At 45.5% G+C, this 25,291-nt stretch overlaps 1 protein-coding gene across 3 annotated transcripts in view; it reads right to left on the reverse strand.

Moving 5' to 3' along the window:
• The window catches only part of IFT27 (intraflagellar transport 27), an 81,001-nt gene that overhangs the window by 23,525 nt on the left and 32,185 nt on the right, over nucleotides 1-25,291 (reverse strand). Inside the window, exon 3 of one of the 3 annotated variants that reach the window (XM_030210058.1) lies at nucleotides 682-733. The exons of 1 other annotated variant lie outside the window; for it this stretch is intronic. In XM_030210058.1, the coding sequence (XP_030065918.1) occupies nucleotides 682-733 (52 nt within the window). Of the gene's footprint in view, nucleotides 1-681; nucleotides 734-25,291 lie in introns of those variants that run through there. One more of the 3 variants, XM_030210050.1, reaches the window with a different exon arrangement.

Consider the following 25,291-nt stretch of genomic DNA (forward strand, 5'->3'; position numbering starts at 1 on the left):
ATTATTACTGATCAAATGAGTTGACAAAAATTGTGACCATTATATTTTTAACATCTATATGTTTTGCTTGTGATTTAAAATTTAGCTGCAAAAAAAGTCGGCATCTCTCTGGCATGGAGTAGACAAGCCTAGAAGAGAAGCTGATTCTTCACATCACCTGGGCAAATGACACAATACACTCACCCGCCGAATCACAATTAGTTCTACACTTAAGATGAAACAGGCGCGTAGAGCGCAGTATTCTGACAAATGTTATTTCCATTGCATACTAGCAATAAATGCATACCGTGGTAAATGCATTTATTGCCAGTATGCAATGGAAACAACATTGTATTGTGTCATTTGCCCTTGTGGGCTGTGCTACATCGACCAAATTGTGAGGAAAGTAAAAACGCGCATAGGAGTGCATATTAGTAACATCCGGATCAATAAATTGGATGCGCCTTTAACTTCCCACTGGCAGCAGCAAAACCATTTGATATCCGAGTTGCGATTTGTAGTGTTGCTTCAGGTGGTTGGAGAGGGGAGTATGCTGACAAGCAGATTGTTATATAAAGAACAACATTTTGTATATACATGGGATAGCACCTATTCCGGGGGCTTAAACAGGGAAATTGAGTGGTGACAATCTGAGGTGGAGAAGCGTTTTATAAATAGCAAGGGGAAGTGAGGTTTTGATACCTTTTGCTGGAAGCACTGCATTATGGACATGGATTCCCTCTGGAGGAGACGGCTGTGAGAAGCAGGTTAGAAATATGTTATGAAAGTTTTTGAAAATAATTTATGCATGCATTTGTATTGTTTTACTGTAGCATATCCTTCTGAGAAAGCCAACTGCGAAACTCTGCATGAGTAAACGAAACAAGCTATTGAGATTCTCCCACTTGGAGTTATGCCATGGGGAAGCTGGAGCCATTTTTAAAAACAGAAGTCACCTTTATAATATGCAACAGCTTAACTCGAGGATATAAATGATTGGTATTTCATGGAGACATTTAGATTTATGGTTGAACGCTATTGTGTGTGGTTCAGCACATTCAAGAGTGACTGTTGCAGATTGCCTGGGACTGGACACACATTATCATCATTGGGAGATTGGACTTAAGGTTAACATCTTTTCAACATATGCATATATTATCTTCATTGGGAGATTGGTTTGGGAGGTTTACATATTTTCAACATATTTGTATATGATACAGTGAGTGTGATATGGATAACCCAGGAGGCATATTTTCAAAGCACTTAGCCTTCCAAAGTGGAACTTTGGAAGGCTAAGTGCTTTGAAAATATGCCTCCTGTATTTTAAGATACTATACAGATAAGTATTGTTAGGAGTATGTTTTAATTACTATTTTTAAATAAACAATTTTGTGTAAAGCACTTCTGTTAAATAATTTAAGAAATTATTATTGTGATTGTTGATTTTTTTTTTTTTTTTAATGATTTGAAGTACTGTGCCTGGTATAGGGCATTAAATTTAACTACCAGACCTTTGATCATTCTTCTAGTTTTTGGAGATCTCTTCTCATGGTTTCTACTCCTTCCAGGGTATCCACTCTATTGGCAATCTTCAAGCCATCTGCAAAAAGGCACCGAAATAGAAAAGTTTGACGTGCTGAGGAAAGATTGGAAACCCAACCTCTCTGCGCTAAGGAAAACACTAGATTGCTGGTCCTGCGATCGAGCATCAGGATAAGTTTTAAAGTAACAGCGGACTATGGAAGTGCTGCACCGGGCTCCATGGATGACATCACCCCACATCCTATATAATAATTCTCACCTCCAACATTCTATTCGTCTTGCTGACTGAGACCGTGGCTCCTTGGTCTGCTAGGCTCCGTATATCAGGCTGACGTCAGAGCCGGAGGAGAAGGGGCGAAAGGGGCAGGGCACAGGGGCGGAGGCGGACCTTCAACGACAAACAGAACCATTGAGCAACCTGGAACTGGAAGGGAGGGAAGGAGGAAGGGAGGGACGACGAACCTGGAACTGGGAGGGAGGGACGAGGAAGACTAGGAAGGAACTACGGAAAGAGAAGCGCCGGCAGAAGAAAAGCAGGAGAAAAGATTACTACGAGTGGAGGCATTCGGTTGCCAAGGAGAGGACCCCACGGCAACCTCGGGGCAGAAGATCGAGCAGAAGCGAAGTGCTGGGCAGTGTCGTCAGGAGGTGGTCAAGAGTGCGGACCACAATGCGCAGAAGGTGAGAAGCGGTGGGAATGCGACAAAGGGGCCCCGTATCTCTCGGTGGCGAGGAGGCGACGAAGCGGGCCCTGTTAGAGGCAAACGTGAACGAGGAGCGGGAGATCCGCAGGCTGGAGAAGAGCCTGCGGCTGCATAAGCAGCGGAAGGTAAAATTATGTATCATACCTGATAATTTTCTTTCCATTAATCATAGCTGATCAATCCATAGACTGGTGGGGTTGTGTCCATCTACCAGCAGGTGGAGATAGAGAGCAATCCTTTTGCCTCCCTATATGTGGTCATGTGCTGCCGGAAACTCCTTAGTATGTCGATATCCAAGCTCCATCCGCAGGACTCAGCACTTAGAGAATTACACCCACAAAGGGACACTCTGCCCAGCTCACCACCGCCGAAACGGGGGAGGGGAATTAACCCAGCTCATCCCCACACAAATGGGGGAGGAGAATCCATCTAGCTCATCCCCGCGGAGCGGGGGAGGGACACCACACCCGCCGATGCGGGGGGATCTGGCTTATCCTGCAACCGCAACCGCAGCTGACTGACCCTAACACCGCCGAAGCGGGAGGGGTACAAAGCTGCCCTACTGCCGCACGAAGCGGGAGGGAGCGCCAGCAGAATTTAAGTCTCAATCCAGCCCCGAAAAACGGAGGGGAGAGGAATGCAGCAGCTCACTGTAACACAAATTCGTCTCAACTCTTGAAGAATCCATTGAAAAACTTGAACACGAAGTCCTCCTGAACAGGGACTGAAGACTAAACTTGAACCTGAAATGTAACCAGAATATAACCAATACAAATATCTGGGAGGGACTATGGATTGATCAGCTATGATTAATGGAAAGAAAATTATCAGGTATGATACACAATTTTACCTTCCATATCATCATGCTGATCAATCCATAGACTGGTGGGATGTACCGAAGCAGTACTCACCCAGGGCGGGACATTGAAATCCCTGACCGCAACACTGAAGCTCCAAACCGGGCCTCCGCCCGAGCAGCCACAGTCAAGCGGTAATGCCTGGAGAAGGTATGGGCCGAAGCCCAAGTTGCCGCCTTGCAAATCTCTTCCAAGGAGACGGACCCGGCCTCTGCCATCGAGGCCGCCTGAGCTCTAGTGGAGTGAGCCTTCAGCTGGATAGGCGGCACCTTCCCCGCGGCCACATAAGCAGCTGCAATGGCTTCCTTGACCCATCTTGCCACTGTAGGCTTAGCAGCCTGCAGACCCTTACGAGGACCTGCAAACAGGACAAACAGATGATCCGATTTCCGGAAATCATTGGTCACTTCCAAGTATCTGATGATGACACGTCTCACATCCAGATATTTGAGAGCAGAGTATTCCTCTGGGTAGTCCTCCCTACGAAAGGAAGGGAGACAGAGCTGCTGATTCACATGGAAGCGAGAAACAATCTTGGGCAGGAAGGAAGGCACTGTGCGAATAGTCACTCCTGCCTCAGTGAACTGCAGAAAAGGCTCTCGACATGAGAGTGCCTGGAGCTCGGAAACTCTTCTGGCTGAAGTGATAGCCACCAAAAAGACTGCTTTCAACGTCAGGTCTTTCAGAGATGCCCTCAACAAGGGTTCAAAAGGCGGCTTCTGCAATGCTCTTAGCACCAGGTTGAGATTCCACGCAGGCACCACTGAGTGCAGAGGAGGGCGCAGTTGATTAACTCCCTTGAGAAAGCGCACCACATCTGGCTGCGAAGCCAGGGAAACACCCTTCAGGCGGCCCCTGAAGCAAGCCAGAGCCGCTACCTGGACTTTAAGGGAACTGAGCGACAGGCCTTTCTCCAGACCTTCTTGCAGGAACGCCAACACTGAAGAAATTGGAGCAGTGAAGGGAGAAAGTGAGCCTGCTTCACACCACGCTGCAAAGATACGCCAAACCCTGGCGTAAGCAGTAGAAGTAGAGCGCTTCCTCGCTCTCAGCATAGTGGCGATGACCTTGTCTGAGAAGCCCTTCTTTCTCAGACGCTGCCGCTCAATAGCCAGGCCGTAAGACCAAAGGGGGAGGGATCCTCCATCACCACGGGACCTTGATGTAACAGGCCCTGCTCCACTGGCAGCCGCAGAGGATCGTCGACTGAGAGCCTGATCAAGTCCGCATACCAGGGACGTCTGGGCCAGTCCGGACCCACCAGGATTACCCGGCCCGGATGCTTTGCCACCCGGTCTAGCACCCTGCCCAACATGGGACAGGGCGGGAACACATAGAGAAGCTCTTGTGTCGGCCACTGTTGGAGAAGAGCATCTACTCCCAGGGATCGAGGGTCCCGTCCTCTGCTGAAAAAGCGCGGCACTTGGCAATTGGCCGATGACGCCATCAGATCTAGGCTCGGCTGGCCCCAGCGCTTCGTGATGTCCAAGAACGCCTGAGCAGATAGCTGCCACTCTCCGGGCTCCAAGGTATGGCGACTGAGAAAGTCCGCCTTGACATTCATGACTCCGGCAATGTGGGCCGCTGACAGCTGTTCCAGGTTCTCTTCCACCCACTGGCATAGATTCATGGCCTCCTTGGCTAGAGGGGCGCTCTTGGTACCTCCCTGGCGGTTGACATAGGCCACAGCCGTGGCATTGTCCGACAGGACCCGTACTGGCTTCAACGCCAGTACCGGGATGAACTCCAAAAGCGCCAACCGAATGGCTCTGAGTTCCAGGAGGTTGATAGACCACTTTGCCTCTGCAGGAGACCAGAGCCCCTGCGCTATCCTTCCCAAGCAGTGGGCTCCCCAGCCCGACAAAGAGGCGTCCGTCGTGACGACAATCCACTCCGGGGTCACCAGAGGCATTCCTGTAGACAACTTGTCTGTCTGCATCCACCAGCTCAGCGCCTTGCGCACTGCTGGATCCAAGGGAAGGCGCACAGCATAATCCTCCGACATCGGAGTCCAGCGCTGCAGCAGAGAGTGTTGTAGTGGTCTCATATGAGCTCTGGCCCAGGGCACTACTTCCATCGTGGCCGTCATAGAGCCCAACAGCTGCACATAGTCCCAAGCCCGAAGAGGAGAGGCTACTAGGAACTGGTCCACCTGAGCCTGAAGCTTGACAATCCGATTGTCTGGCAGGAACACTCTGCCCACTTGGGTGTCGAATCGAACTCCCAGATACTCCAGGGACTGAGTCGGGCGCAGCTGGCTCTTCTCCCAGTTGATGATCCATCCCAGGGAGCTCAAAAGAGCAACTACCCCGGTCCACAGCTTTGCCGCACTCTGCATAAGAGGGGGCTCGGATCAACCAGTCGTCCAGATAAGGATGGACTTGTACTCCTTCCTTTCGCAGGAAGGCCGCGATGACCACCATTACTTTGGAGAAGGTCCGCGGAGCAGTAGCCAACCGAAAGGGAGGGCTCTGAACTGGAAGTGTCGTCCCAGGACTGCAAAACGCAGAAAGCGTTGATGAGGAGGCCAGATGGGAATATGCAGGTACGCTTCCTTGATGTCCAAGGAAGCCAAGAACTCTCCTGCCTTCACTGCCGCTATAACAGAGCGGAGAGTCTCCATGCGAAAGTGCCGCACTTTCAAGGCCCGATTGACCCCTTTGAGGTCGAGGATAGGCCGGACAGAACCTCCTTTCTTTGGTACCACAAAGTAAATGGAGTAACGTCCCTTGCCAATCTGATTTTCTGGCACCGGAACGACCGCACCCAGGCGGATCAGGTTGTCCAAGGTCTGCTGCACTGCCACAGCTTTGACCGGAGACTTGCAGGGAGAGAGTACAAACCCGTCTCTTAAGGGTCGGCAGACCTCTAACTTGTAGCCGTCTCTGATGACTTCCAGCACCCAAGCGTCTGAAGTTACTTTGGTCCACTCGCCCAGAAACGAGGACAGGCGTCCTCCAATCTGCACTGGGCCATGGACCAAGACCCCGTCATTGGGTACGAAACCCTGGGGGAGGACCGGAGGGCGTACCTCCGGGACGGCGGTCTCTGCGAAAGGAATGCTGCTTGGGGGAGAAGTTCCTTTTGAAGGAAGAGGGGGCAGAGGAGCCCGACTTGCCCGGGCGGTACCGACGGGCTTCTTGAAACCGTCCTCTGGAGATACCGGGGCGAGCACTAGCCCGAGCCCTGACCTCTGGTAACCTCTTGCCCTTAGACGTGCCGAGATCAGTCACGATTTTGTCCAGCTCGACCCCAAAGAGCAGCTTGCCTTTAAAAGGCAACTTAGCCAGGCGGGACTTAGAGGTGTGGTCCGCAAACCAATGTTTCAGCCAAAGCCAGCGCCGCGCAGAGACTGTCTGAGCCATGCCTTTAGCCGAGGCTCTCAAGACATCATACAGTAAGTCTGCCAAATAAGCCAAGCCCGATTCCAGGGCCGGCCAGTCAGCCCTCAAGGAAGGATCCGAGGGGGAAGCCCGCTGCACCATCGTCAGGCACGCCCTGGCCACATAGGAGCCGCAAACTGAGGCCTGCAAACTTAAGGCAGCCGCCTCGAAGGACGACCTTAAAGCCGCTTCCAATCTTCTGTCTTGGGCGTCCTTTAGTGCCGTGCCACCTTCCACCGGCAACGCCGTTTTCTTAGTCACCGCAGTGATTAAAGAATCCACGGTAGGCCAAACAAAGGCCTCACGCTCACTTTCAGGCAAAGGATAGAGGCGGGACATAGCCCTAGCCACTTTGAGGCTCGCTTCCGGGACATCCCATTGAGCCGAAATTAAGGTGTGCATGGCATCATGCACGTGGAAGGTTCTAGGCGGGCGCTTCGTCCCCAGCATAATGGCGGAGCCAACAGGGGCTGAGGGAGAGACGTCCTCCGGAAAGGAAATCTTCAAAATGCTCATGGCCTGCATTAACAGGTTGGGCAAATCCTCTGAGCGAAAAATCCGTGCTGCAGAGGGTTCATCCGCTCCATCCGAGCGGGAATCCGTCTCTTCCAAGGAATCCCCAAAGGATCGTTGGGAGAACTCAGATACGCTGCCCTCATCTACATCAGAAGAAACAGCGTCCTCTAAGGCCTGGGCATCCACCCGAGGGCGTTTACTTCCGGGGGCCTCAACCCCTTTATCGGACAAGGGAGAAGGGGCAGCGTTCTGCGTAAGGAAGGCCTGATGCAGCAGCAAAATAAACTCGGGGGAGAAACCCCCCAAACTGTGCAATTCAGCAGCCTGGGCCACAGCCCTAGACGCACCCTCAACCGGCGCTCGCAAGAGCGGGGGAGAACCATGCTGCGCATCCAAGATGGCGTCCGGCGCGACACTCCGCGAAGGAGCCGCGCGGGAAGAACGGCGCTTAACTTTAGCCGCTTTTTTGCCGTCGCCCAAATCAAGGGCGGCCATGGCATGAACGTCTCCCAGCTCAAGGGCAGCCCAAGAAGAAGCCGTCCGAGCAGAGTGGTTGGCCAAGATGGCAGAGGCGAGCAGCGGGGGATGGGCGTTTATGGCGGGAAAAACCGCCGCGCCGGAGGAAGACCCGGGACACTGACCGGCCTCCAAACTGACACCCAACAAGGGTGAATCAGACTTTAAAACCCCCGCATCCCCGCTAGAAGCGCACACGCGGTCCGGGGAGCGATTCTTCGCGCCCTCGCCCTCCGACGCCATAGGCCACGTGGAGATCAATCGGGGAACCCCCTGCCCGCTATAAAAAGGTAAAAATTACCGGCTTCTCGCTCCGAGCTGTAACGACCTGGTGTCCCAGTGAGTAGCTGCAATAAACGTTTAAATAAACGTCGAAATAAACGCCCTTAAGGACGTTCAAAATTTTTTTTTTTTTTTTTTTTTTTTTAACGGAGCCAGCGGGAGGGGGGAGAAAAGGAGGGACCTGGCGCCACCAGGTTTGCACTTGCTCAAGAAGAGCCCTCAACCCCAGGCACTCAACAAAACCTAAAAATTAGGCTTGGAGGCCTAGCCAGAGCTGCTGCTGCGTGTGACCACCACCTGCTGAGATAGAGAACATACTGAGGAGTTTCCGGCAGCACATGACCACATATAGGGAGGCAAAAGGATTGCTCTCTATCTCCACCTGCTGGTAGATGGACACAACCCACCAGTCTATGGATTGATCAGCATGATGATATGGAATAAGAGCATTTTGCCACAGTCTTTTGCCCAGGACGGACTGGATTATATTCTCGGTGCGCTGGAACCTGGAACTGCTGACTCTGCCCTACACGAGAGTGAGGAGGAGCTGGCACACAGGACACTGCCGGCAGCGATCACGAGGAGGGCCAAAGTGACTTGGGGGAGGGAGTGGAGGAAGACGACGATACCGAAGAAACGCATGACCCCAAGGAAGAGGAGAATGATCATGAGGAGACTGGAGGAGAGCGACAAGATCAGCTAAATGAGAGCAGGACTAAAGACTTCTCTGGAGAGGGGAAGGTAAGATGGCTCACAGGCACACTCGCACCCAGTCTCAATCTCTCTGTCACACACACACTCGCACATTCACTCTCTCGCACACACACTCTCTCAAACATACACACTTCAAGGAAAACCTTGCTAGCGCCCGTTTCATTTGTGTCAGAAATGGGCCTTTTTTTACTAGTGTAAGAATATCATGCTGGCTTGTTCTTGAAGAAGGTCATGCACCCTTATTCCTACAAATTCCTTCCCTGCCGTTTCTCAAGAACCGTTCTTTCAGATTGGCCTCTTAAATACTCATTCTATCCATTATAAATCACACCTCGTGTATGACCTTATCCTTAATCATGAATTGGACTTGCTATGTCTCACTGAGACATGGTACTTTTTCCTCCAGCAATCCTGTCCGCCCTCTCACCACTTTGGCCTTTCTAACCGTACTTCTAAATGTGGTGGAGCCTTGCTTTTATCTCATCATATAAATCCACACAATTACATTTCTATTTGCTGGCCCACTTCGAAGGAATGACCTTTCATATCTATACTCCTCAACCTATCCTTTTTCTGTTGGTCTACCTTCCTCCCCTGTCTTATGCACTTCCCTTCAGGTCTTCTATGACATGGTCTCCCCTTTTTGATTGCCCCCCTCCCTCCTGGTCATTCTGGGTGACTAACATGCATTTCACAGATATTAGGGACTTTCTATAAACTGATCTCTTTATTTTCCTCCACCATTCAAACTTAGTTCAACATGTAAGCCCCTCTACCCCTAGTGTTGACCAAACTTTAGATGTCACCATTATCCCCCATCATTCTATTGTCTCCAGTTTGTCAACTCTCTCTGTCCCATGGTCAGATCATTACTTCATAAAATGTAACCTCTCTATTTCTCCTATGCAAAGTGTTCCACAAACTTGCGAAAAGCAATTTCAGAAACTTGGTCAAGTTACACTTGAATACTTCGTATCTGACTGCTCCCCTTTTCTATCTACTTCCTTACCCTCCCTATAGATCAACAAGTATCTACCTGGAACTCTATCATGACATCACCCTTGGACAAAGTGGCCCCTTTCCGTAAGGTTAATTTGCATTGTTGTCTGACACACCCTTGATACCATCAAGACCTCCATTTCCTTTGCTGTCAACTCTGTCATCTTGAACAGCAGTGGCATAAAACTTGCCTTCCGCTACATCTCATTATAAGAAGTCAGTTACTCAAGCTAAAAAGGACTACTTCTCCACTCTTCTTCGCAAAGATCCAAATCCTTCACACCTTTTTTTCAATCAAATTTAAAATTTTACACCAAAGCAATATACTTGTACAGTAAAGTGAAATACAAGAAAAAGAAAAATGACTTCATCATTTAAATCCAATCAAAGAAAATATCACTCAAGTCCACAACTACAGATCCAAGACTACAAAAGAAGGAGTAATAAGGTAACATTAAAGTAAACAATTTATACCTGAAATGCTCACGGATATACAGATATTCTTTCATGATGACCTAACTATCATGTGAACAGCATCTTGGTTGCCCACAATATGTTTTGCTACTGAGGAGGATTGGCCTAGTGGTTAGGGTGGTAGACTTTGGTCCTGGGGAACTGAGTTCAATTCCCACTTCAGGCACAGGCAGCTCCTTGTGACTCTGGGCAAGTCACTTAACCCTCCATTGCCCCATGTAAGCCGCATTGAGCCTGCCATGAGTGGGAAGGCACGGGGTACAAATGTAACAAAAAAAAAAAAGCAGAGAGGTGAGATGGCTAAATAAAGACATAGGTACCAAGCAGCAAAATACGTGAAATAAATAAATAAAGCCTTTTCAAAACTTCACCTTCATCTCCAGTTGCAGCCTTCAGAACTTCAAAATCTCTTGTCTTAGGGCAACAAGCTTCTGAAAATCTACAAACTGTGCATAAATTAGCTACATTTATTTAATAAAATAAATTTCAGAAAAATAACAGACTTCTTGTGTGTGCTGATGTGAAAGGTTATACTGCTTGGATATTAGAGCATGTGTACGTTCTAAGAGGGCCAGGAAGAGTTTCTCCTGCATAGGCACGCAAATCTGGAATGAACTACCAAAAACCATAAAATCAACCCACGACATAATTAATTTCCGTAAATTATTGAAGACCAATTTATTCAAGAAAGCTTACCATAATAACGCACCCTAATTATCAATTAATAAGATGTACAACGGACTTTCACAATATCTAATTCTTTATTTCCTATGTTTAATATTCATGATTGTTTCAAACTAAGCTATCCCGATTTTTATTATAAGATGAACTTTCCTTCCTGAATACCTACTCCATTCTATCTCCTCTACCTTAACTGTGCATTTCTTTCTTTCTGGAACTGGTAATCACCATTACGGAAATATGTAAGCCACATTGAGCCTGCAAATAGGTGGGAAAATGTGGGATACAAATGTTGTAAATAAATAAATAAATAAAAATATGAATAATTATTCATGTGGAACCTAATTTAAGAAATTCTATTAACAAGCATAGTGTGCTTCTAAGGACGCCTTCTACAGTATGTATAAGCAACAGGAGACTATCAAACCAGAGCTAAATAAATGTGCTGAATCATTCCAAGATTCTGAAGAAGTCTGTTTGGAAGTGAATTCTGTGTCAGTGAAAGGCTAAGGAGCCAAGTACAGCAACATTTTCTGACTTAAATAAAGCTACTTAAGTGCGTTTATAAAGAAAGCTAAACTGAAACTGAAAAGAATAAGACCATTCTTCCCAAGATCCGTCTTCCGCAGCCTAGTGCAACCACTCGTGCTCAGCCATCTGGACTACTGCAACTCACAATACGCAGGTTGTAAAGAACAATTACTGAGGAAATTTCAAACAGCCCAAAACAGCAGCCAGACTCATCTTCGGGAAACCAAAATACGAAAGTGCAAAACCCTTACGAGAGAAGCTACACTGGCTCCCACTCAAGGAACGCATCACTTTTAAAGTATGCACACTAACTAGTCCACAAAATCATCCACGGTGAAGCCCCAGCCTACATGTCTGACTTAATAGACCTACCACCCAGAAACGCTAAAAGATCATCCCAAACTTTCCTCAACCTCCACTTCCCTAATTGCAAAGGCATAAAATACAAAGTGCTGCACGCGTCCACCTTCTCTTACATGAGTACACAATTCTGGAACAAACTACCACGAAACCTGAAAATGATCTACGAACTGGCCGACTTCCGCAAACTATTAAAGACCCATCCATCTCTTTGAAAAAATCTATTGAAAGGATCAAAACACATGAAGTCCACACACTGTAACCATAATCTTGTTGTAACAGATTGTACTTCCATTTTTACAATGTACTGTAAGCCACACTGAGCCCGCAAATAGGTGGGAAAATGTGGGATACAAATGCAATAAAATAAATAAATAATAAATAAATTTAAAACCAGCAGTTGAAACTGTGGAAAGTAGTTATACTGACCACATTTCAGAGGACACTTTAACACTTCTATTGTTCTAAGAATCTTTCCCTGGGGTTCACGTGACACCATGATCAGGAGCGGCTGCTGAAAACTCTGCTCCTGCCAACTCGCTTCCTAACCCCTCCAAAGCGGCAATTTTACAATCCCGAAGCGAAGAGTCCAAGCTGCTAGGGAAAGCGCTAAACAAACAGTGCTTCGTTTACATAAGAAACGAACCTCATGGCGGTGAAAGGAGTCTGCAAAGACCGGGAGAAGGCGCGACTCGGAGAAGACAAGATGGCGGCCCCGGTAAGCCCAGCGGGAAACACTATCAGCTCGGCGTGGGTGGCGGAAGTAGCGGCGGAGGTAACCAGCGCTATGGAACCGCTGCTGGAGAGAAGATTAGGCCCCATAGACAGTAAGTTAGATCTAGTGCAGGAACGCCTGGAGCAACTTAATAAAGATCTGGCAGAATATCAACATCACCATGGAGCACTGGAGGAGAGAGTGCAGACTATGGAAGAAGAAAACTGTAAATTAAAGACTCTGGTTACTGGCTATGAGGAGAAGATAGAAGACTTAGAAAATAGGTCACGGAGGAATAACCTGCGTTTTGTGGGGCTCCCAGAGGCGTTAGACGGAGCTGGACCGCGGAAATTTCTGGAACAGTGGATACAAGAACAACTACAACTTCCAGCAGACCTGGGTACCCTCCGAGTGGAAAGAGCACACCGAGTGGGACCCAGGAACCCAGAGAATGCACGACCGCGAATGGTGATTTGCCGCCTGCTAAATTTCGCTCATAAAGAGGCGATACTGCAAGCTTTGAGAAGGGACCAGGAGCTACGCTATGAGAATAAGAAAGTGCTGTGCTTCCAGGACTACTCAGCAGCTGTTGCAATGCAACGGAGAAAATTTTCGCCTATCTGCAGTAGACTTTTTACTTTGAAAATTCGATTTGCCTTACAGTACCCGGCCAAACTGAGGGTAACTCATCAGGCGACCACAAAAATTTATACTACAGCAGAACAAGCGCAAACCTTTCTGGATTCGGTGGAGCCGAGATGAACGGAAATGATGACCATTAGGAGCTATCATATGGAGATATCGATGGAGCATACAAGCTGGGAATGCAGCGGGTGAGACTAGTATATCAGTTGTTTGGATTTCTATGGTAGTCCAGCCCAGTTTGGAGGGCTGACAATCTCTGAGCAGCAGATCAGAACAGCTACCGACGTTTTTTGTTTTTTTTTCTTTTGTGATGGAAACTGCAGAATGCGACTAGGAGAATACAATCTAAACATTGGACAGGAACATTGGCAGGAGTCGCAAGAGGAAGCAACAATTTAATGGGCACTAGACATCAGAATCAATTTGGTTAATTGCAGCAGCTGGATTGGTTTGAAGTTAATACACGAAGAGCAAAACGACCCTGGAGTTCTAGAGAGGAGAAATGCTGCGGACTAGAGGACATACAGGAAACAAGATGTGAGAGTAAAGAGAGAGACTCCTGTATGTTTCTTCTGTCCTCTCTACCTATATTTCCCCTTCCCCCCCTTTTTTTTGTTGTTGTTTGTTTGTTTATGGAGTTTCTGGTTCCTATCCTTACTCCTTGTTAGGAGGGGGATTTTTATATCTGATATATAAGGGGATGGTTCATGGGAGAATTTTGGAGAAGGGAGGGTGTGATGGATCTTGTTCAAGTGGGGTTAAGAGTGAGGGGCGTTAAACGTGAAGGTCTCGCATAGGGACATGGGGGATAAAAGGGGTAATTTGGGGATAGGGGAGTTGGGGGAGGGAAGGGTCAGTTGGGAAGGTAATAAAAGGGCTAGAAGGAGGGCTAGAGTAGGAACCTGGAAATTTAGGAGGGCTGTACTTGGAGGGAGGAACAGGAAACTCAATAGAGAAGATGGAGGGGGGTGGAGGCTGGGACACCCCCTTCAGTTGCAGGGAAAATATATAACTGGGATACGAAAATCATCGTTACACAAGGGATCCTGAAAGTAGTCACATGGAATGTGGGAGGCATCTCATCCCCTATTAAACGTTCCAAAATATTGTGGCACCTGCAACGACATAAAGTAGATGTTGCAATACTTCAGGAAACTCACTTATCTAATTCAGAACATGCTAAATTGCGGACATGGTGGATAGGCGAGTGCGTGTCTGCAGCAGCCCAGGGGAAAAAAAGGGGGGGGGGGGGGGGTTGCCATTTTGTTTAGAAAAGGAGTAGCAGATAAGATGGAATTGCATTTTGCAGACCCAGGAGGGAGATTTCTGCTATGTGAGGTCACAATTCAGCGTCAAAAAATTTTGGTGGGGAATGTGTACGCCCCGAATCAATATGATAGGAAATTTTATAGGGTACTATTGGCCAAACTGTTAGGGGGGACTCCCATGCCCAAAATAATAGGAGGAGATTTTAACATGGTGATGGACCCTTCAATAGATAGTACAGGGTCAAGGAAATATGATCTGGGACTGGAAACTCGGGGGCTGCCTAATCTATGCCGCCAGGTCGGACTAGTAGACGTTTGGCGGGTACTTCACCCACATGAGAGAGATTACACACATCTTTCAAGGGCGCATGGCACGCAAGCTCGTATTGACTACTACTACTACTACTACTATTTGACATTTCTAAAGCGCTACTAGGGTTACGCAGCGCTGTACAATATAACATAGAAGGACAGTCCCTGCTCGAAGAGCTTACAATCTAATGGACAAATGTACAGACAATCAAGTAGTGGCAGTCAAACTGGGGCAGTCTAAGGTTAGGTGCCGAAGGCAACATTGACTACTTGTTGGTCTCAGATCAACTGTTTGGGTCGATAGGGAGCTCAAAACTGGGTGCATATGTGATATCGGACCATGCGTGGATGGAAATGAGTTGATCGGGAAAGGAGGAGAAGAGAATAAATAGGAGATGGACATTCCCAATAGAGCTGTACTGGGACCAAAAATTCAAGATTTCAATAACAAAGTGCTGGCAAGATTATAAGATTAATAATGTAGAGCATGTAGGAGACCAAGTGCTGTATTGGGAGGCGGCAAAAGCAGTATTATATGGGGAGATAATCAGCTATGTGGCTCACAAACAGAAAGCCAGAGATCGAGAAGTGCTGAGGTTGAGCCGGTTGCTAGGTATTGCAAGGAGAAAGTATGGTCAGTTGCCCTCAATCGCGAATAGACAACAGCTACTGAATTTGCAAACGGCGCTAAATGAACTCCTCCATCAAAGGACCTTGAAGTCGCAGAATTATTACAGATATCAACTCTATAAGCATGGAAACAAAGGGGGTCGACTGATGGCACAATTGGTAGCAGTTAAGCAAGGAAAAGCTAGGATATTAAATATGAAGACAAGACAAGGTGAACGAGTTCACACAGATAAAGCCATCAGGGACATATTTTATGACTACTATAGACGGCTATATGAGGCTCCACAAGAAAACGGTTTGACGGGGGCCTTATACTTAAATCAATTGAGGCTACCTACAGTTTCATCACGTGATGAACAGCGGCTTAACAACCCAATAACAACAGAGGAGGTGCTTTTAGCGATTAGTCAGAGTGAGTTAGCAAAGACACCGGGGGGTGGACGGATATAGAGCGGAGTTTTATAAAATATTGGGGGAGGAAATAGTGGTACCAATGACGAACATGTTTAATGCTTTAGTGGATAAAGAACAAATACCTTCTGCCATAAACACTGCCTGTATCATAGTGATCCCAAAGAAGGGGAAAGACCCTGAACTAGCCGAATCTTACAGGCCTATATCGTTGTTAAATTACGAGGTAAAATTACTAGCTAAAATTATGGCGAACAGATTAACGAATGTACTGCCTAAGCTAATAAAGGAATCTCAAGTAGGATTTGTGAGTGGCAGGACAACTGTCAAAAATGTTCGGAAAGTACTGGCTTCATTGGAGGCTAGGCGTCGCGGGAAACTGGACTCCCTTTTGATAAGCTTTGACGCCGAGAAAGCTTTCGATGTAGTGTATTGGAGCTTTCTATATGCCGTATTGCAAAAATATGGATTCTCGGGTAGATTCCTGTCGGGAATAAAAGCCTTATACTTGAAGCCGAAGGCTAGAGTTTCGATAAATGGAATTGACACAGAAGATTTTGAGATAGGTCGGGGAACCCGTCAAGGGTGCCCGTTATCGCCCCTCTTATTCGTGTTAACTTTGGACCCACTAATTAGAGATATTGAGGAACAGCCAGCGGTGGCAGGAGTGAAGATCGGAAGGGAGGTTTTTAAAGTAGCGGCCTTCGCGGATGATATTCTGGTTCATTTAACGAATCCGCAGGAGTCATTAGGGGCTTTATTGGAGATTTTTTCCGAATATGGAGACCACGCGGGATTACGCCTGAACCTGGGGAAGTCAGAAGCCCTAGCCTTATACAGGGGCATCAACACTCCCTTTCTTCTGCTGGTCACACCTCTCTCTATACAGCCCAACAACCTTCTAGATACAGCCACCGCCTTGTCACACTGTTTCGTCGCCTTCAAATCCTCAGATACTATCACCCCAAGATCCCTCTCCCCGTCCGTACCTATCAGACTCTCGCCACCTAACACATACGTTAGGTCTTCTTTAAGTCAGCAGTAAGGGAGAGAAGAAGTCACAAGCAAGTCCCAGCACAGCTAATTCCCTCAAGTCTGATCAGCCAGCAAGAGATGGGAAAATTCTAGACCTAGCACTTAGTGGAGCGCATGATCTGGTGCAGGAGGTAATGATGCTGGGGCCGCATGATAACAGTGATCATAATATGATCACATTTGATATTGGCTTTGGAGTATGTACAAACAGGAAATCCAATATCTTAGCATTTAACTTTCAAAAAGGAGACTATGATAAAATAAGAACGGTGAAAAAAATAAAAACAACTTATAGGTTCAGTTGAGAAGGTCAAAAATTTACATTTTTTTTTGTTACATTTGTACCCCGCGCTCAATGCGGCTTACATGGGGCAATGGAGTGTTAAGTGACTTGCTCAGAGTCACAAGGAGTTGCCTGTGCCTGAAGTGGGAACTGAACTCAGTTCCTCAGTTCCCTAGGACCAAGGTCCACCACCCTAACCACTAGGCCACTCCTCCACTCCACATCAGGCGTGGATGCTGCTCAAAAATACCATCCTGGAAGCCCAGTCAAAATATATTCCGTGTATTAAAAAAGGAGGAAGGAAGACCAAATGACAGCCCATATAGTTAAAAAGAGAGGTGAAGGAACTTATTAGAGCTAAAAGAAAATCTTTCAGAAAATGGAAGAAGGAACTGACGGAAAATAATAAGAAACAGCATAAGGAATGTCAAGTTGAATGCAAAGTGCTGATAAGGAAGGCAAAGATGGACTTTGAAAAAAAGATTGTGTTGGTGGCAAAAACACATAGTAAATTTTTTTTAGGTATATTAAAAGCAAGAAGCCAGCAAAAGAATTTGTTGGACTGCTAGATGGCAGAGGGGTAAAAGGGGCAATCAGGGAAGACAAAGCTATAGTGCAGAGATTAAATGAATTCTTTGCTTCAGTCTTCATCGAGGAAGATTTGGGAGAGATTCTGTTGCCAGAAATGGTATTCAAAGCTTACGAGTCAGAGAAACTGAATGAAATCTCAATAAACCTGGAGATGTAATGGCACAAATTGACAAACTGAAGAGTAGCAAATTTCCTGAACCGGATGGTATTCATCCCAGATTACTGACAGAATTGAAAAATGAACTTGTAGAACTATTGTTAGTAATATGTAATTTATCTTTAAAATCAAGCACGGTACTGAAAGAATGGAGGGTGGCCAATGTAACGCCAATTTTTTAAAAAGGTTCCAGAGGAGACCCGGCAAATTATAGACTGGTAAGCCTGATATTGGCGCTGGACAAAATTACAGAGCATATTCAAAAGCATGGATTAATGAGACAAAGCCAATATGGATTTAGTGATGGGAAATCTTGCCTCACCAATCTATTACATTTCTTTGAAGGGATGAACAAACTTACTGGATTTTCAAAAGGTGTTTGACAAAGTACCTCATGAAAGACTCCAGAGGAAATTGGGAGTCATGGGATAGGAGATAGTGTCCTACTGTGGATTAAAAACTGGTTAAAAGATAAAAAACAGAGAGTAGGATTAAATAGTATTCTCAATGGAGAAGGGTAGATAGTGGGGATCCCCAGAGGTCTGTGCTGGGACCGCTGCTTTTTAACATATAAATGATCTAGAGATGGGAGTAACTAGTGAGGTAATTAAATTTGCTAACGACACAAACAGGCTTATTTTCGAAAGTGATCGCCGGCAATCTATTTCGCCAGTGACGTTCGATTATGCCCCTCAAAGATATTCAAAGTTGTTAAATTGCAAGAGGATTGTGAAAAATTACATGAGGACCTTACAAGACTGGGAGACTGGGTATCTAAATGGCAAATGACGTTTAATTTATTTATTTATTGCATTTGTATTCCACATTTTCCCATCTATTTGCAGGCTCAATGTGGCTTATATTATGCCGTAATGGCGATCGCCATTTCCAGATTAAAAAATACAGAGTGGTATTTCATTAGAGTACATATATGGTAGAGTAGATTACAAAGTTATGTTACATAGAAGTTCCTAAATTTATTTATTTATTTTATTTTTAGTACATTTATACCCCGCACATTTTCCCCACTAATGATAGAGTAGATTACAGAGTGTTTTAAACAATCAACTATAGAAAGTTCAGTTCTGGCATGAGAGATAAAGTGGTAGTGCGTAATTCGTAGTGTTCATACTTGATAGCGTAGTGTAGAGACGTCGGTTTTGTCTAGTTCAGGTAGGGTTTAATTGTCTAGTAATTAGGATGGATCGTTGTTGTATGCCTTTTTGAACAGGTTGGTTTTCAGTAGTTTTCGGAAGATTGTTAGATCATTCATTGTTTTTATGGCATTTGGTAGTGTGTTCCACAGTTGCATGCTTATGTAGGAGAAGCTGGATGCATATGTTGATTTTGTCACGGTTGTGCCCATGTTTCATGTTCTCCTTCCTCTCGCCACCTGGTGGCCTGACTTGGTGGCTGCAGTGAACTGTCCGGTTGTTGTTACCCGTTCCAGATTTCAGGCCAATCTGGTCTGGATCTTCCAGACTGCCAGACTTGCTCTGCTTGTTTGAACCTGCACAGCACCCATAGTTGCCTGGTGATTGCTGCAGCTGAGCCTCAGCTGCTGTTGGGCTTATTAGCCATTCTGAAATCCTTCTGCTTTGCCTTTGCATCGCCTAAGGCCCTCAGGTTTGTCGGTGTGCTGTGTGCACGTCTGCCTGATCTGGTTTCTGTTTTCACTCGTTTGATTTCTAGTTAGTCTGTGTGTAGTTTAGTTTAGAGTTATTGTTTGTTTCTTAGTCTTGTTCCTAGTTTGCAGTTCTTTGTGTAGTTCTTAGGTTCTGTATTGTCTGTCTTCAGTGGCTGCTTGCAGCTTCTAGTTCTGTCCCTTGTCTGCCCGTGTTTGTTTCCTGTTTTTAGTGGCTGCTTGCAGCTTTCAGTCTCTGTCCCCTAGCTTGTCCTCTCCCTGCCTTGTGTTGTATTGTCTGTTTGTGAGTCCTAGCCCAGTTTCCTGCCTTTTTGCCCGTGTTCATTCAATTCCCCTCTGACCCTCAGTCCCTGTGCTGCCTAGCTGATATCCAGTCCCGGCCCTGTCCAGTAAGTCCTGCCGGCTGCCTGCAGCCGGGAGCTCAACTCCCAGTGAAAAGCGGCCAAGTGTAGGTGAAGTCTCACTATTTGTCAGAGTTCTGCCTTGCCTCTGGTGTGGCTCACAACCTAGTTCCTGCTTGAAAACTTAACAGATTTATATTTAAGTCTTTTGCAGCTGGGGTAGTGGAGATTCAAGAATGTACGTGCTGATCTTTTTGTGTTCCTGGCTGGTAGGTCTATGAGGTCTGACATATAGATCGGGGCCTCACCGTGAATGATTTTGTGGACCAGGGTGCAAACGCAATTCGTTCTTTTAGTGGTAGCCGGTGTAGTTTTTCTCTTAGGGGTTTGGTGCTTTCGTATTTTGTTTTTCCATATACGAGTCTGGTTGCTGTGTTTTGGGCCGTTTGGAGTTTCTTAATTATTTGTTCTTTGCATCCTGCATAGATGGCATTGCAGTAGTCTAGGTGGCTTAACACCGTTGATTGTACTAGGCTGCAGAATATTTCCCTTGGGAAGAAAGGATTTACTCTTTTGAGTTTCCACATTGGGTGGAACATTTTCTTTGCTGTATTTTTCGCATGGTTTTCTAGTGTAAGGTTTCGGTCAATTGTAACTCTGAGAATTTTCAGGCTGTCTGACACAGGAAGGGTGTAGTCTGGGGTGTTTATGGTGATGGGTTTGTTCGTGTTGTATTGTGAAGAGAGGATGAGGCATTGTGTTTTTTTCTGCGTTAAGCTTTAGTTGGAATGCATCCGCCCATGAATTCATTATTTGGAGGCTGTGTTTGATTTCATTTGTGATTTTGGTTAGATCATGTCTGAACGGGATGTAGATCGTGACACTGTCTGCGTAGATACAAGGATTGAGTCCTTGGTCGGATAGCGATTTGGCTAAAGGTGTCATCATTAAATTAATGTGAGCAAGGGCAGAGTGATGCATGTGGGAAAGAGGAACCAAAATTATAGCTACATAATGCAAGGTTCTACATTAGAAGTCACCGACCAAGAAAGGGATCTAGGCGTCGTCGTTGATGATGATATGTTGAAACCTTCTGCTCAGTGTGTGGCGGCTAAGAAAGCAAATAGAATGTTAAGTATTATAAACAAAAAATGAGGACGTTATAATGCCTTTGTATCACTCCATGGTGCAACCACACCTCGAATATTGTGTTCAATTCTGCTTACCGCATCTTAAAAAGATATAGTGGAATTAGAAAAGGTACAGAGAAGGGTGACAAAAATGATAACGGAGGTGAGGCAAATTCTCTATGAGGAAAGGCTAAAGTGGCTTGGAGAAAAGATGGCTGAGGGGAGATGTGATAGAGGTCTATAAAATAATGAGTGGAGTGGAATGGGTAGACGTGAATTGCTTGTTTACTATTTCCAAAAATACTAGGACCAGGGGGCAAGCAACGAAGCTACAAAGTAGTAAATTTAAAACAAATAGGAGATAAATTTTTCTTCACTCAACGTGTAATTGAACTCTGGTATTCGTTCCCAAAGAATGTAGTAAAAGCAGTTAGCTTAGTGGGTTTAAAAAAGGTTTGGATGGCTTCCTAAAGGAAAAGTCCATAGACCATTATTAAAATGGACTTGAGGAAAATCCACTGCTTATTTGTAGGAGAAGCAGCATAAATTGTACTTTTTTAGGATCTTGCCAGGTACTTGTGACCTGGATTGGCCACTGTTGGAAACAGGATGCTGGGCTTGATGGACCTTCGGTCTGTCCCAGTATGGCACTACTTATGTAGTTCCTTGCATGAATATTCAGCCTGCTCTTAAACAAGAGCTGTCTCCTCATACAATAAAGAAAAGCAAGCAAACACACAAAGGCAAAATTTAATATACTGCACAGAGTGAACTGGACAAAGAGCTTGCTGAAGTAGATACACAGGCTGAGCAAAAAATAATGCAGACAAGGGGTTCACAGACTCTTTCTAGCCTCAATCTGAGACCAAGCCCAAAAGAACTTGCAGGTTAACACCAAAAGCTTTGGAAAATTACCAAGCAGAGCAGGAAAAGTATATTGTTAATCTAAATAGGTTCTGGTAGAAGGTGAAAAGAGACATGCATAGTATCTCAAAGGCAGAGGCAGGCAGTGATGCCTATTTTCCACCTCTGCAGACCAGTTATGCACTCAATCAGCAAAAGGCAGAAGAGTACTGTCAGTTCCTAATTAAAACCAATATATATAGCACATAAGCACCGCCATACCGGGAAAAGACCAAGGGTCCATCAAGCCCAGCATCCTGTCTCCGACAGCGGCCAATCCAGGCCCCAAGAACACTGCAACCCACCCCCCCACCCCCCCCACCCCGAAAAAAAAAATAATTTTTTCCCTTCCCCCCCCCCCCTTTTTTTTTTTTTAAATAATGTTCAATGGACTTTCCTTCAGGAATCTGTCCAAACCCCCCTTAAACTGCATAAGGCCAGCTGGTCCAGGAGACCACAGACCAGCAGTGCAGAGATACGGTTATAAATGCCGTGAAGACCTTGGAGGATGAAACCATAAAGGCAGCAGACAACATGTCAGTACTGTCACTCTTCTAGGCATATATCTAAACCATCAAGATCTTCTAAGACACATAGGAAGAGAGTCCACTGTTCAATTTCTATCAAATTGCAAACAGAAGCAGGGGCCGCTAAATCACATGCCCTTTATAGTGAAAAACAAGCAGTACTAAAACTAGAGAAGCTCAGAATAGAAAGCAGCTGCTGCCACCACTGCTGCTGCTGCACACCAGAAAACTAAATTAGATGTGGCTATGGAAGTACAACGGCAGCAAGGAGAGGTAGCTGCCATTGAGGTCCAAGTTAAGGTGCTTGAAGCGGCTTCAAAACAGGATGGTGTGGAGAGTCAGCACAGCCACACTGCCTTCGAAGACTCCGCTCAACGAACCAAAGCTTATGTGATGGCTCACACCTCAGCACCTACTAATGCACGGGCACAGGCTGAACCAGAGGAGTCCTCAGATTCTGAGGACACATACCCTTCTTCACCAGTGGCTATCTTGCCTGAAAGAAGCAAGCATAAGGTGCAACATGTTATGGAGGCCAACCACCACAGTGATCCACACACCAGCTTGCACACGGATACACTGTCAATGGTCTGCACTCCAGGTCTATGCACCAAGAAGATGCCTTACTACAGCCACAGACTCTGATGCTTCACAAGAAGTAGGGGGGCAACAAAGACTTGGGTAGTTACTCTCTGGAAGGACATCAACTAAACAGCCTTGGCCAAAACATGAGGCATCCGAGCAGTCTCATGCCACACCAACACTCAAAGAAGCTAAAGCAAATGGTCAGCAAGAAACAGCTCTCACTGCTATGCCTGATAATTCAGAAAGGGAAGATCTGGCCACATATATGATACGCAAAGACGCAGTGAGCAGGGGCTTATCCAGTTCAGTGACCGTCCTGAAAAGTAAAGAGGATGGAAATCTGACTTTAAGAGCACCATGGTAATTATGAAACATGCCCCAAGAAAAGAAATGAATCCAATGTTAAGATGACTGGGAAGCTAATCAACTGAACTTGTAAGGGGATTAAAGGTTGCATATTTGAACAATCCCTCTACAGGCTTGAAAGAGATGTGGAAAAGACTTGAACAGTACTATGGTAGCTCAGAAGCTATTCAGAATTTACTGATGGAAGAATAAAGAACTTTCCAAAAATCTCACACAAAGACAACCACCAGATACTGAAATTGGGAAAACTCTTCCAAAAACTGGTAGTAATGAAAGCTGGGCCAAACCTCCCAGGACACTCCTACTTAGACATATCTAGGGGCATAAATGACATTGTAGTAAAGATACCATATGACATCCAAGAAAAAGGGTCAGCATTTGGCATGAAAAATAAGGAGAACAATCAAGGGGAATTTCCCCCCTTCACAGTCTTCACAAAATGCATTTGAGACCTAGCAAAAAGGAGAAATGATCCTAGTTTCAGGTCTGCCACACCTGAAGCAAACAGGACAAGCAATTTGCTGAATGAGAAGCCAGTCAAAAGGTATGGCAACACCAGGAAACCTATATCTGTGCACAAGACAGAAATATTACCCTTGGCATCTATACTGTCCAATCCCCCCACCACAGATAAAGCAGAGGATTCAAACTGACAGTGCCCTGTATACAACAATGGCTAGGACAAATCAAACTCGGGTATAAATATAAAGTACCACACACCATGTATATTGAGTTTATCTTATTGGGCAGACTGGATGGACCGTACAGGTCTTCATCTGCCGTCATTTACTATGTTACTATGTTATGTTACTATTTTCTTCACAGAAAATGTCAGTGGTTTAGAAAGAAATCCCTGAAGGAGCTGAATTTTTAGGGTATATTTATTCCTTCTAATATAGTGGTACACCCACCAATACCTAGGAAGAAACAAATCACCCAAGGCTGCATCAGTTTGCTCTTTATTAGATACCCTATCAAGTATTTGTATTATTAGCAGATCAGTGATATCTCACTGGGAGTACAGAACACTGCTACACAAAATTACTTCTATATCTGAGACTCCAAAGAATATACAAGCAATCAGATACTTTTATTTACTATTCCCCAAATATATGTACAATCAATTGCTTATGGGATTACAGTACCACAGTTACACATAGGTGTTCTCTGTGTCTGAGTTTCTAATGTTTTATTTACCAGCCAAAGCCAATTAATAGATATAAAAGACTCAAGACTACTTATGAGAAAGCAATAGGATTATTTGCCAATTCAGATACAATTCATTGGTTTCTCATGAGAGAGAGCAGCCCTGCTTGCACAAAGGTACTGTCTGTGACTGTCTCTCTCCCTTGAAGCAGAAAGTACAATCACTTATATAAGCTCATAAACATAACAGGTCATACATAGGCAATCTGACAACAATCCCATCTATTGGATATTCTAATATAATGGTTAACACTGATTGGTTATGGTAATGAGTTGATTAGTATTTACTGGAAAAGCTAACAATAGACCAGCTCTTACTGGAAGACTAAGAGGCATATTTTCAAAGCACTTAGCTTTCCAAAGTTCCATAGGTTTCTATGGAACTTTGGAAGGCTAAGTGCTTTGAAAATGAGCCCCTAAGTCATCTTCCTGAGGAGTTATCTTGTTCTATTTTTCACAAAAACATCTGTGACCACCATGTTGCTAAATGATGTTACTCTGCTTTTCCACCTATGCCCGTTCCTCTTTCTGCTGCATGAATGTCACAGCAGATCATAAGTTCTGCAGTCACACTTGAAGTTCAGGTTAAAGTCATGGGCCTGTAAGGTTTTTTCCTCATTTTAGATCCTGAACCAAAGTCTCAGACCTTGAATCAAAGCTCATAGCTATAATAATAATAGACAGAGCGCAAAGAACTGCTCAAGAAATGCTGAATCTGCAACAAATAATGTTCCTCCTTAAACCACCTTACCAAAGACTGTAAAGCACCCATCAAGTGCACAGAATGTAGTAGTGACCAACATATCTATGCCCTACACAGTGATAATGCTAAACCAAACCCCACAGATTCCTTTATCTCTGAAACAAGCCAAGATGGGAAGAGGAAAGCAGGGCATTCACACCTCAAAGTCACTCCGAAATTCACAAAGGCATGTGGAGGAAGCTGAGAAGGGAGGTGTATTATGAAGGGCAGCCTGAGAAGGCAATTAAAATGTACATCATT

This window comes from Microcaecilia unicolor, chromosome 1 (assembly GCF_901765095.1).
Source record: "Microcaecilia unicolor chromosome 1, aMicUni1.1, whole genome shotgun sequence".
NCBI classification, from domain to species: Eukaryota; Metazoa; Chordata; class Amphibia; order Gymnophiona; family Siphonopidae; genus Microcaecilia; species Microcaecilia unicolor.